This window comes from Hyla sarda, chromosome 4 (assembly GCF_029499605.1).
Source record: "Hyla sarda isolate aHylSar1 chromosome 4, aHylSar1.hap1, whole genome shotgun sequence".
In the NCBI taxonomy this organism is placed as follows: domain Eukaryota; kingdom Metazoa; phylum Chordata; class Amphibia; order Anura; family Hylidae; genus Hyla; species Hyla sarda.
This window is the reverse complement of record NC_079192.1, coordinates 7,961,477-7,975,698: the sequence shown is the minus strand read 5'-3', so window position 1 is coordinate 7,975,698 and position 14,222 is coordinate 7,961,477. Positions and strand designations below refer to the sequence as shown.

General features: G+C 44.1%; 1 protein-coding gene across 3 annotated transcripts in view; it reads left to right on the top strand.

The window, feature by feature from the left end:
• The window catches only part of LOC130367538 (NXPE family member 3-like), a 102,845-nt gene that overhangs the window by 68,721 nt on the left and 19,902 nt on the right, over window positions 1–14,222 (top strand). For all 3 annotated transcript variants that reach the window (XM_056569974.1, XM_056569972.1, XM_056569971.1), the window contains exons 5-6: window positions 4,696–4,769; window positions 11,862–12,065. In XM_056569974.1, the coding sequence (XP_056425949.1) occupies window positions 4,696–4,769; window positions 11,862–12,065 (278 nt within the window). The remainder of the gene's footprint in view (window positions 1–4,695; window positions 4,770–11,861; window positions 12,066–14,222) is intronic.

The following is a 14,222-nucleotide window of genomic DNA, read 5'->3' as shown; positions in this document are numbered from 1 at the left end:
CCCCCATGTATTAATTTCCTCTGCTCCTATAAATATTGAACATATTGTAATGCTGAAGTTTCAACTGCTGATTCGGACGTCACAGGGGCTTTTAAGATTCTCCTTTTTGAGTATCTATTTATACACATTCTGATTCCATGATCAATCGAGGGATACCGGCTTTCCAATCTAACCCTTGTGTCTATATAGCTGTGAGGTGATATGGAGGTACAGGGGATCATTCATTAATTTTATTTTTTTGTCCCTCCCCCCCCCCCCCCTTCCCTATGGTTCATTAATGTAACCCACTAATACCGGTGGGATCTGTATCTAGTACTCTGTTATTATGCTGTTTTTATTGGATACCGTGATTCACGGGTTAATCACGTCGGATCTCCCCTACATACCTCCGTCCATAACCAATTTCTGGTCATCATTACTAGCATTGGATAAAAATTCCTTTATGGGTTATATATGCCTTTCTTATAGTTGTTGCTAGGGGTGATGGCAGGAACAAATCCCGGCCACACCTCTCATAGCAACTGAGCAAGTTTAAGGCGGCTTAATGCTGCATACGGCAGTGACGAGATATGCAGATAGTGAATTTGCTGTTAATACATTATTTTGGAATGTCTCTATGTTTAGCCTTAGTCAGGAGTCTATTGTTCTAACATCATTCATACTGTTAACTGGTATCGCATCCGCCGTCTTACCTATCATGGGCCGGACTAACTTCATTCATTTATCCGGCGCCATGTGGAGGCTGCGCCCCCAGCCGCGGCGTCATTGGGACGGGCCTCCAATGACGTAAATAGGATGCGCGCCGGTGTTAGTAAGATGCCGGAGTGTTCATCTAACACGCTCATAACCTGGATACCGTTCCGGGACCCCCTGCCACTGCAGGGGCAGCTTACTGCTTCGCTTGCCGACACGGTATGTAAGTTCTTTAGGATTACCTTACTAAATCCTTACTATTTAGGCAATATTTGCGGTTTATGTGTACAAATAAATTGAGCACGGGTATATTGTTATTTCAGTATCCAGTTCACCTGGGTCTCTTCTACCTATCCAGCAGTCTGTGAGTAAATACCTCTAATTTCCCTGAGGGGCGACACGGGGTAAGTGAACCCAGGGTTGCTAAGGGAGATCTCTGTTTGTTTTTTGTCTCTACAGGTCTGTTTTACCCAGAAGCATGGGGTTATAGTATCAGATGGCTGGATAGATGAGTTCGCTTGGGGATCTGTCTCTATGAGGGTGATCTAACCTGCCCATTGATGTTTCTATACACGACTGTATATCTTGTTGATATAATGATGGGCCCCTCCTTTTAATTTTAATATTTTCAAGCTATCGCTCCAATATCTGTATGCTAGATTCCATATGTCCTGATGAAGTGCGGGGAATAACAATTTACATTGATTGCCCGCATGGAAACGCGTTGGGAATAGGGACTAAGTACTCCTTGTTTGTGAATAGCGAGCACTGCTTTAAACAGCCAGTGGAGTATGGTGTACCCAATACTATCACCAACTTTCTACTGTGATGACAACTAGGAGCGTACTTATTTACTTTATACAATCTGTGTGAACACACGGCTAGATTTACTGTTACTTAACAGTTTTTTTTTCTTTTTCTTTGACCACTTTTGTGCACTATTATTTGTTGGTTATCATTAATTTTAATTACTATCAGTAAAAGTTATGTTTTAACAAGGCACCTCTGTCCCTAAGTGGACATTAGTTATTTCTACTACTATAACTACTACTATTACTAGTATCACGACTACTACTACTATTACTACTACTACTACTATCACAACTACTATTACTACTACTACTACTATTACTACTATCACGACTACTACTACTACTATTACTACTACTATTGCTACTATTACTACTACTACTACTATTACCACTATTACTTCACTACTATTACTACTACTACTATTACTACTATTACTACTGCTACTATTACTACTACTATTACTAATATTGCAGCTACTATTACTACTACTATTACTACTATTACAACTACTACTACTACTATCACTATTACTACTATTGCTATTATTACTCCTCCTCCTACTCCTACTACAACTACTCCTACTACTTCTACTACTATTACTACTTCTATTATTACTACTACTTCTACTACTACTATTACTACTTCTGACTTCTGATACTACTACTTCTACTATACTACTACTACTACTACCACTACTACTACTATTACTACTTTTGGTACTACTATTACTCCTACTACTACTTCTACTACTATTACTACTACTACAACTATTACTTCTACTATTACTACTACTACTATTACTACTTTTACTACTACTATTACTACTTCTGATACTACTACTACTTCTACTACTATTACTTCTACTATCTATTACTACTATTACTTCTACTACTACTACTACTACTACTACTACACACACTACTACTTCTACTACTACTACTGCTACTACTATTACTTCTACTACTACTATTACTACTTCTGATACTATTATTACTTCTACTACTATTACTACTATTACTTCTACTACTATTACTACTACACACACTACTACTTCTACTAATACTACTGCTACTACTATTACTTCTTCTACTACTACTATTACTACTTCTGATACTACTATTACTTCTACTACTACTACTATTACTTCTACTACTACAAACACTACTACTTCTACTACTACTACTACTACAACTACTACTGCTATTACTTCTACTACTATTACTTCTACTACTACTAACAACTTGAATATATTGCAATGTGACATATTTAGATGAATGAACAATGATGTGTTTTGCGTGGAGAATTATATCATTGTGACTTGTTGATAGAGAGTCATGTCTTACATAATAACCTTTGCTCTGGTTAATTTTTATAGACTATAGTTATTGGCCCTCATTTACTTAGAAAATCGGGTTGTAAGTCTATCTTGCTTTCTTACCCGACTGCTTTTTTCCCCTGGTATTTATTATTATTATGTAGCATCCTGTTTGTCGCACGTGGGTTTTGTAGGTTTTGGTTTCCAACTCCTCTGAGTTGTCGGGAAAAAATCCACAACAATTCAACAAATTCGGGTTGGAAACGTTTATAAATACGTGGGAAAGCTCAGAAATGTCGGGTTACACCCCTTTTTCGGGTTTGGGAGAATCCACATCGGGTTGGTCGGGAAAAAATGTTGCATTGTGTCGCAGACTGGCGCACGATGTTTGCAACATGGCGCAGACAAAGATGCGCCAAACAAACCCGACAAAACAAGTCGGGCTTAGAATAGTAAATGAGGGCCTTTGTGTCCATTCTGTACAGTCCTATACTAATAGCACCTATGAAGCTCCCTGTCAGTGTTCGTTGCTTTCATCAGTTGGATAATAATAGACTCTTCAGTACACATGCAGGTTATACAGGTCAAACTTGAAAAATGTGAATATTGTGCAAAAGTTAATTGTATTTTATTACTGTAACGTAAAAGGAAAGGAAGCATGAAGTGCTCCAAAATCTCCAGGAAGACGAATGTGTTGACCCTGGAATCAATGAAGCGCAAGGACCAACACCAGCAGATGACATGGCTCTCCAAATCATAGTAATTGTGTGTGTGTGGGGGGGGGGGCTTTGGGGTTTTCATGAGCTGTAACCATAATCATCACAATTATGACAAATCACGGCTGAGTCTCTGTCAGATATTAGTTTTACCTTTTAAGTTGCATTACTGAGAGAAATGAAAATTGCACGATATTCTCATTTTTTGAGTTTCACCTGTATTATTATTATTATTATTATTTATTATTTTTATAGCATCTGTGGTTCCAAAGAGCTGCACATATAATAGGGGTTAAAATACATAAAATTGATGAAAGTACAGTAAACATGACACAAGGTAAATAACATACTGATAAAGAGGGGGAGAGAGCCCTGCCTGCCTGTGAGGGTCACACTCTACAAGAGTTGGGGAGGGAAACAGCTGGTCATCTGTGAGCACTTAAAGGAGAAGTATCATGGACAAAAACTCATTGGACCCCCCGCGATCTCCTGTATGGACCCCCTGCTCTCTTCCACAGCAGCGCGTCACGGCCTCCACCCAAAGCGGGGGCCGCCATGTACCCTCCATGCCCCCTCTATGGGAAAGCCGTTCGGCAATCTTCGGCAATCTTCGGTTCTCCCATAGAGCTATATAGGTGGGGTGTGGAGGTACCACTTCGGGAGGGGGGGGCTCCATATAGGAGATCACAGGAGGCGCCACCGCTCAGACCCCTTGCAATCTAAAAATGATCCCCTATCCTGCGGATATACTGGATTAAGTCATAACAGTATGGCGGTGATATGTATGGTGATATTTTCTCCTTCCTTCCTCTCTGAACTAAAGGGCTCTTGTTTTTCTTTTCCTGTGGTCTAAAATATTTTTTTCGTTGACGATGGGTAAAATAGCGGGCGGACACTGGGGGCAGACTTGGTGGTGGGCCACGGGAGGGGGAGTCCAGGTCCAACTTTTTTGCTCCATGTACTTAACCAATTTTAATGTATCCTTGTTTTTCCCCCTTCTCTCCCTATAGTCAGATCGGTGTAAAACATGTCAATCTTGGCTTCAATCAAACACTTGGTACAAATTCAGGAAGGGAAGGAAACATCTGGGGCTGTTTACATGAAATAACCCAAAACCAATCAGAAACTCTGTATAAACCAATTTTTTCCCCCCACAAGGTCATTAATAGAACAGGATCTCTCATCAGAAGTCAAATCTTTTAATGTTCTTCCTCATAAAGATAAAGTAGCAGGTACATTCTATTTATCTATTTTATTCTATTGTGATATAATTGCCATTATCTTTAGAGGGGTACTCCGCCCCTAGACATCTTATCCCCCATCCAAAGGATAGGGGATAAGGTGTCTGATCCCGTGGGTCCAGCCACTGGAGACCCCCATGATCTCGGCTGCAGCACCCCAGACATCTGGAGCGAACTTTGCTCCATGTCGGATGACTGGCGATGCTGGGCAAAGGCTTGTGATGTCACGAGCCTACGGCACTGCACCCGACGCTATAAACGAACGCTGGGTGCTGCAGGGAGATTGCGGGGGTCACCAGCGGAGGGACCCCCACGATCAGACATCTTATCCTCTATCCTTTGGATAGGGGATAAGAAGTCTAGGGGTGGAGTACCCCTTTAAGTCATGTCTTATATTTTTGCGGAATTTGGCTGTGGAAGCCCATTGAATTCAATGTTTTTTTTCTGCGCTAAATGCAAATTTGGTGCAAATTTTGTATTCAATTTGCATGGATTCCATGAGAAATTTAACATTTGTACTGAATTCAGGCACTTTTTTATAGTGTACTTTGTATTGATGCAATAAATTCCACATGAATTCGGCAGAAACTTTGCATATGATTAAACGATGCAGAATCTCCGGTCAAATTAATGCTCAACCAATAGCAGGCTGTGGTGGAACCATGGAAAGGCAACAACCGTTTCACACCAAACAGGTGCTTCTACCGGCCTCCACCTGTTTGGGGAGAAACGGTGGCCTCCTATCCATGCTACCCGTCAGGTCCTTGTCTTCCCGCTATATTGTTTTTTGTTTTTATATGGAATAAATTGAAGCTTTCATACAGATGCCCGGTGAGTGCTCCATCTATTCTTCTTACTTCAGCTGATGTTACTCACCTTTAAAGGGGTACTCCGGTGCTTAGACATCTTATCCCTTATCCAAAGGATAGGGGATAAGATGCCTGACCGCTGGGGTCCCGCCGCTGGGGACCCCCGGGATTTTACACGCGGCACCCCGTTTGTAATCAGTCCCTGGAGCATGTTCGCTCCGAGACTGATTACCGTCGACCGCAGGGCGTGTGACGTCACGCCTCCGCCCCCATGTGACATCACGCTCCGCCCCTCAATGCAAGCCTACGGGAGGGGGCGTGATAGCTGTCATGCCCCCTCCCATAGACTTGCATTGAGGGGCGGAGCGTTACATCACACGGGGCGGAGGCGTGGCGTCACACGCCGCCCGCCCTGTAGTCGCCGATAATCATTTACAAACGGGGTGCCGCGTGCAAGATCCCGGGGGTCCCCAGCGGCGGGGCCCCCGCGGTCAGGGATCTTATCCCCTATCCTTTGGATAGGGGATAAGATGTCTAAGCACCGGAGTACCACTTTAAAGGGGTACTCTGCCCATAGACATCTTATCCCTTATGCAAAGGATAATGGATAAGATGTCTGATTGGACGGGGCCGATTTCTGGGACCCCCTCGATCCCCGTGCAGCATCCGACATGCTGTGCCAGGCTGCTGCTCTAGTCTTGGAAACCAGGATGTCATGCCATGCCCCCTGGTGACATCACAACACGCCCCCTCCATTCATGTCTATGGGAGGAGGAGTGGTGTCACCAGAGGGCTTGCTTCGGCCACCCAAACACAGCATACTAATCATACTGTTTAGAATCCCTTGGATAAGGGATAAGATGTCTATGGGCGGAATACCCCTTTAAGTTTCTTAGTTATTGCTCTCCCCAATTTAGGAATAAATCAGTGGCTCAACCATCTTGAATAAAATGTATTATCAAGGTCAAATGATGAGCTTTTAGGACTCATGTACTCCACATATTTGCTTTAACCCCTTAAGGACTCACCTTTTTTCTGATTTTGCATTTAAATTTTTCCTCATCACCTTCTAAAAATCATAACGCTTTCAATTTTGCACCTAAAATTCCAAATGATGGCTTATTTTTTGCGCCACAAATTCTACTTTGCAGTGATATTAGTCATTTTACCCTAAAATCCACAACAAAACGGAAACAAAATTAATTCTGCGACAAAATTGAAGAAAAAAATTTTTTTTGTAAATTTTGGGGGTTTCCGTTTCTATGCAGTATATTTTTCGGTAAAAATTACAGCTTATCTTTATTCTGTAGGTCCATACGGTTAAAATGATCCCCTACTTATATAGGTTTGATTTTGTCGTACTTCTGAAAAAAATCATAACTACATGCAGGAAAATTTATACGTTAAAAATTGTCATCTTCTGACCCCTATAACTTTTTTATTTTTCCAAGTACGGGCCGGTATGAGGGCTCATTTTTTCCGCCGTGTTCTGGAGTTTTTATCGGTATCATTTTTGTATTGATCGGACTTTTTGATCGCATTTTTGATGATATAAAAAGTGACCAAAAATACGCTATGTTGGACTTTTTAATTTTTTTTGCGCGTACGCCATTGACCGTGCGGTTTAATTAATGATATATTTTTATAGTTCGGTCATTTCTGCACGTGGCGATACCACATATGTTTATTTTTATTTACACAGGTTTTTTTTTTTATGGGAAAAGGGGGGTGATTCAAACTTTTATTAGGGAAGGGGTTACATGTCCTCTATTTACTTTTTTTTTCACTTTTTTTGCAATGTTATAGCTCCCATAGGAGACTTCGATCGGCACGTCTAAAGGGTTACTTTGCGGCGCCGTACATGTACGTCACTCGTCGTGAAGGGGTTAAAGGGGTACTCCGGTAGAAAAACTTTTTTTTTTCTTTTTTAAATCAACTGGTGCCAGAAAGTTAAACATATTTGTAAATTACTTCTATTTAAAAAATCTTAATCCTTCCTGTACTTATTAGCTGCTGAATACTACAGAGGAAATTATTTTCTTTTTTGAATGATCTCTGATGACATCACGAACTCAATTCCCTCTGCTGACGTTATTATAATAACAATAATGATAATAAGTCTTTATTTATTGTTGTCCATAGTGGGATTTGAACCCAAGGCCCCAGCACTGCATGGTTGCTAAAATGGACAGAGATGTCAGCAGAGAGCACTGTGCTCGTGATGTCATGAGTGTTCCAAAAAGAAAGGAATTTCCTCTGTAGCATTCAGCAGCTAATAAGTACTGGAAGGATTAAGATTTTTTAATAGAAGTAATTTACAAATATGTTTAACTTTCTGGCACCAGTTGATTTAAAAAAGAAAAAAAATGTTTTTCCACCGAAGTACCCCTTTAACCCCTTCACGATGAGTGACGTACATGTACGACGCCGCAAAGTGTCACTTGGCGCGCGGCGACGTACATGTACGTCGCTGGGTTCCGGGAGCGCCGCGTCACCGGTAGCGGTGATCGGGCTGGGATGACTGCTGTTATCTAACAGCAGGCATCCCGGCACATCGCCGAGGGGGGTCCTGACACCCCCCCATGACCGCGATGGGCGCAAATCGCAGGTCAATTCAGACCTGCGATCTGCGCGATTCCGGGTCATACGGGTCACTGGTGAACCGGTGACCCGGAAAATAAGAGGGATCGGGGGTGTCCGAGACACCCTCGATCCCCCTGAAGGGATAGGAGTTTGGTGGCAGGGGTACCACCCCTCCTATCCCCGCTATTGGTCGGCCGAGCGACCGACCGATAGCAGACCGGGGGAGGGGGTGTTAAAGTCCGGTTCCCCCGCTTTGCCCACCTATCAGTGTCCGGGCAAAACGGGGGAACTGTCCAGGGAAGGTCGGCGCCGAAGTTCCCTTACCTGGATCCCCAAGCTCGATCCTCCCCCACGTGCGGCGGCGGCAGCAGTACTTCCGGGTCCTGCTAGGTGAGTTGTTGCCTAGCAACATCCAGAGGGCCACAGTTTACAGTGGTCTCTAAACCGTGGCCCTCCAGATGTTGCAAAACTACAACTCCCAGCATGCCCAGACAGCTGTTTGCTGTGTGGGCATGCTGGGACTTGTAGTTTTGCAATATTTAGAGGGGTTCAGGTTGTAGATCCCTAAGTGGTCTCAAACTGTAGCCCTTCAGATGTTGCAAAACAACAACTCTCAGCATGCCCAGACAGCAGTTTGCTGTCTGGGCATGCTGCGAGTTGTAGTTTTGCAACATCTGGAGGGCTACAGTTTTGAGACCACTGGACAGTGATTTACAACCTGAACCCCTCTAAATCTTGCAAAACTACAACTCCTAGCATTCAGGAACAGCATAAGGCTGATTTGGCATGCTGGGATTTGTACTTGCGTGCCTCCAGCCATTGCATAACTACATCTCCCAGCATGCCCTTCCGCAATCAGTACATGCTGGGAGTTGTAGTTTTGCAACAGCTGGAGGCACACTGGTATGAAAATACTGAGTTAGGTCATAGAATGTAACTCAAGGTTTTCCAACGAGTGTGCCTCCAGCTGTTGCAAAACTACAACTCCCAGCATGCATGGTCTGTCAGTGCATGCTGGGAGTTGTAGTTTTGACCCCCCTCCCATGTGAATGTACAGGCTACATTCACACTGGCGGCAGATTACAGTGAGTTCCCCGCTTCAAGTTTGAGCTGCGGCAAATTTTCCGCCGCAGCTCAAACTCCTAGCGGGAGACTCAGTGTAATCTGCCTCCAGTGTGAATGTAACCTAAAAACACTACACTACACTAACAGAAAATAAAGAGTAAAACACTACATATACACATGTACACTGCCCCCCCCACCACCCCCCTTCTCCAATAAAAATGAAAAACGTATTGTACGGCAGTGTTTCTAAGATGGAGCCTCCAGCTGTTGTAAAACAAATACTCCCAGCATTTTTGGACAGCAATTGACTGTCCAAGCATGCTGGGAGTTTTATAACAGCTGGAGGCACCCTGTTTGGGAATCACTGGCATAGAATACCCCTATGTCCACCCCTATGCAAGTCCCTAATTCAGGCCTCAAATGCGCATGGCGCTCTCACTTTGGAGCCCTGTCGTATTTCAAGGCAACAGTATAGGGTCACATATGGGGTATCGCCGTACTCGGGAGAAATTGCCTAACAAATTTTGGGGGGCTTTTTCTCCTTTTCCCCCTTATGAAAAGGAACAGTTGGGGTCTACATCAGCATGTTAGTGTAAAAAAATAAACATTTTTACACTAACATGCTGGTGTTGCCCTATACTTTTCATTTTCACAAGAGGTAAAAGGGAAAAACGCCCCCCAAAATTTGTAACGCAATTTCTCAGGAGTACGCAGATACCCCATAGGTGGGCGCAAAGTGCTCTGGGGGCGCACAACAAGGCCCAGAAGGGAGAGTGCACCATTTACATTTGAGGTGATTTGCACAGGGATGGCTGATTGTTACAGCGGTTCTGACAAACGCAAAAAACAAACACACCCACATGTGACCCCATTTTGGAAACTACACCCCTCACGGAATGTAATAAGGGGTGCAGTGAGAATTTACACCCCACAGGTGTCTGACGGATCTTTGGAACAGTGGTCCGTGAAAATGAAAAATTTTGCACAGCCCACTGTTCCAAAGATCTGTCAGACACCAGTGGGGGGGGGGGGGGGTAAATGCTCACTGTACCCCTCATTACATTTTGTCATTTGGTCTAGTTTCCAAAATGGTAGGCCATGTGTTTTTTTTTTGCTGTCCTGGCACCATAGGGGCTTCCTAAATGTGAAATGCCTCCCGAGCAAAATTTGCTCTCAAAAAGCCAAATATGACTCCTTCTCTTCTGAGCATTGTAGTTCGTCCGCAGTGCACTTCAGGTCCACTTATGGGGTACCTCCATACTCAGAAGAGATGGGGTTACAAATTTTGGGGGTCTTTTCTGCTATTAACACTTAAAAAAATGTGAAATTTGGGGGAAAACACACATTTTAGTGAAATTTTTTATTTTTTACATATGCAAAAGTCGTGAAACACCTGTGGGGTATTAAGGCTCACTTTATTCCTTGTTATGTTCCTCAAGGGGTCTAGTTTCCAAAATGGTAGCCCATGTGTTTTTTTTGCTGTTCTGGCACCATAGGGGCTTCCTAATTGCGACATGCCCCCCAAAAACCATTTCAGAAAAACGTACTCTCCAAAATCCCCTTGTCGCTCCTTCGCTTCTGAGCCCTCTACTGCGCCCGCCGAACACTTTACATAGACATATGAGGTATGTGCTTACTCGAGAGAAATTGGGTTACACATACAAGTATACATTTTCTCCTTTTACCCCTTGTAAAATTTCAAAAATTGGGTCTACAAGAACATGCGAGTGTAAAAAATGAAAATTTTGAATTTTCTCCTTCACTTTGCTGCTTTTCCTGTGAAACACCTAGAGGGTTAAAGCACTTTCTGAATGTCATTTTGAATACTTTGGGGGGGTGCAGTTTTTATAATGGGGTAATTCATGGGGTATTTCTAATATGAAGACCCTTCAAATCCCCTTCAAACCTGAACTGGTCCTGAACTGGTCCTGAAATTGTGAGTTTGAAAACTTTGTGAAAAATTTGAAAATTGCTGTTGAACTTTGAAGCCCTCTGGTGTCTTCCAAAAGTAAAAACTCGTCAATTTTATGATGCAATCATAAAGTAGACATATTGTATACGTGAATCAAAAAAAAAATATTTGGAATATCCATTTTCCTTACAAGCAGAGAGCTTCAAAGTTAGAAAAATGCTAAATGTTAAATTTTTTCATCAAATTTGGGGATTTTTCACCAAGAAAGGATGCAAGTTACCACATAAATTTACCACTAAGTAAAAGTAGAACATGTCACGAAAAAACAATCTCAGAATCAGAATGATAAGTGAAAGCATTCCAGAGTTATTAATGTTTAAAGTGACAGTGGTCAGATTTGCAAAAAAGGGCTTCGTCCTAGAGGTGAAAATGGGCTCCGTCATTAAGGGGTTAATAGCGCGCAGCACAACGATCGGTGCCGTGCGCTATTAGTCCAGGGTCCCGGCTATCATAAGCTGCCTGGACCGACCTGGTATCATGCGGGGTCAAGGCGTGACCCGTTTTAAATACCAGGACCGGGCGCAGGGCATACAGGTACGCCCTGCATCCTTAAAAGGTTAATACTGTATATAACAGATATCAGAAAATATAATATTTTAAAGAATCTTCTAGAATGTTTTCATGTTTGAAACAACAGATCTATTTTGTTTTCAGAAAAGGGACCTTGTGTATCCGGGCTGCAGAATCCAATTCCCTCAGGATTTTATTATAAAGACACTTGGACGTCCCTCGTCTGCTCCAATCAAGAGTTCAACATCTCCACCAAAGTAGCCGAATGCCTCGCTGGAAAAATGGTCTACATGTTTGGAGACTCCACCCTGCGCCAGTGGTGGGAATATCTAGTGAAGTTTGTTTTAAGTAAGTGGCCAAAAAACTCACAGATCCTGGGATGGTGTCAATGAGGTTTGCTGGCATGTTTTTTTTTTCTTTATTGGAACAGGCCAAAAGCTGATTTGTGTCGTAAATGCATACGTTACACATGTAGTGAGAAAAATATAGATATATGAACATTTGCTGTATCCTGGGATCAGAAACTATAGTTAAATAAAACTATCACCCCAAGACATATAACATAGTTGTCACGATGCCGGCTGGCAGGTAGTGGATCCTCTGTGCCAGAGAGGGATTGGCGTGGACCGTGCTAGTGGATCGGTTCTAAGTCACTACTGGTTTTCACCAGAGCCCGCCGCAAAGCGGGATGGTCTTGCTGCGGCGGTAGTGACCAGGTCGTATCCACTAGCAACGGCTCAACCTCTCTGACTGCTGAAGATAGGCGCGGTACAAGGGAGTAGACAGAAGCAAGGTCGGACGTAGCAGAAGGTCGGGGCAGGCAGCAAGGATCGTAGTCAGGGGCAACGGCAGGAGGTCTGGAACACAGGCTAGGAACACACAAGGAAACGCTTTCACTGGCACGATGGCAACAAGATCCGGCAAGGAAGTGCAGGGGAAGTGAGGTATTAATAGGGAAGTGCACAGGTGAAGATACTGATTGGAACCACTGCGCCAATCAGCGGCGCAGTGGCCCTTTAAATCGCAAAGACCCGGTGCGCGCGCGCCCTAGGGAGCGGGGCCGCGCGCGCCGGGACAGGGCCGACGGAGAGCGAGTCAGGTACGGGAGCCGGGGTGCGCATCGCGAGCGGGCGCCACCCGCATCGCGAATCGCATCCCGGCTGGAGGCGGTATCGCAGTGCCCCGGGTCAGTGGATCTGACCGGAGCGCTGCAGTGAGGAGAGTGTAGCGAGCGCTCCGGGGAGGAGCGGGGACCCGGAGCGCTCGGCGTAACAGTACCCCCCCTTGGGTCTCCCCCTCTTCTTAGAGCCTGAGAACCTGAGGATCAGACTTTTGTCTAGAATATTGTCCTCAGGTTCCCAGGATCTCTCTTCTGGACCACAACCCTCCCAATCAACTAAAAAAAAGGTTTTCCCTCTGACCTTCTTGGATGCCAGAATCTCTTTGACGGAGAAGATGTCCGAGGAGCCGGAAACAGGAGTGGGGGAAACAAGTTTGGGAGAGAAACGGTTGATGATGAGTGGTTTAAGAAGAGAAACGTGAAAGGCATTAGGAATACGAAGAGAAGGAGGAGGAAGAAGTTTGTAAGAGACAGGATTAATCTGGCACAAAATTTTGAAAGGACCAAGATAGCGTGGTCCCAACTTGTAGCTAGGGACACGGAAGCGGACATATTTAGCGGAGAGCCATACCTTGTCTCCAGGAGAAAAAATGGGAGGAGCTCTTCTTTTCTTATCCGCAAATTTCTTCATGCGTGATGAAGCCTGTAAGAGAGAATTTTGGGTCTGTCTCCATATGATGGAAAGATCACGAGAAATTTCATCCACAGCGGGCAGACCAGAGGGCAAGGGGGTAGGGAGGGGGGGAAGAGGGTGACGGCCGTACACCACGAAAAATGGGGATTTGGAGGAAGATTCAGAGACTCTGAAGTTATACGAGAATTCGGCCCATGGTAGAAGATCTGCCCAATCATCCTGGTGGGAGGAAACAAAATGTCGTAAATAATCACCCAAGACCTGGTTAATTCTTTCTACTTGTCCATTGGATTGAGGATGATATGCAGAAGAAAAGTTTAATTTAATCTTGAGTTGTTTACAGAGAGCCCTCCAGAATTTTGACACGAATTGGACGCCTCTATCCGAGACGATTTGTGTGGGCAACCCGTGAAGACGAAAAATGTGTACAAAAAATTGTTTAGCCAACTGAGGCGCTGAAGGAAGACCAGGAAGAGGGATGAAATGTGCCATTTTGGAGAATCGATCAACGACCACCCAAATAACAGTGTTGCCACGGGATGGGGGTAAGTCAGTAATAAAATCCATACCAATCAGAGACCAAGGCTGTTCGGGGACAGGCAGAGGATGAAGAAAACCAGCGGGCTTCTGGCGAGGAGTCTTATCGCGGGCACAGACGGTGCAGGCTCGTACAAAGTCCACGACATCCGTCTTCAGAGTCGGCCACCAATAGAAGCGAGAGATGAGTTGCACAGATTTCTTGATGCCTGCA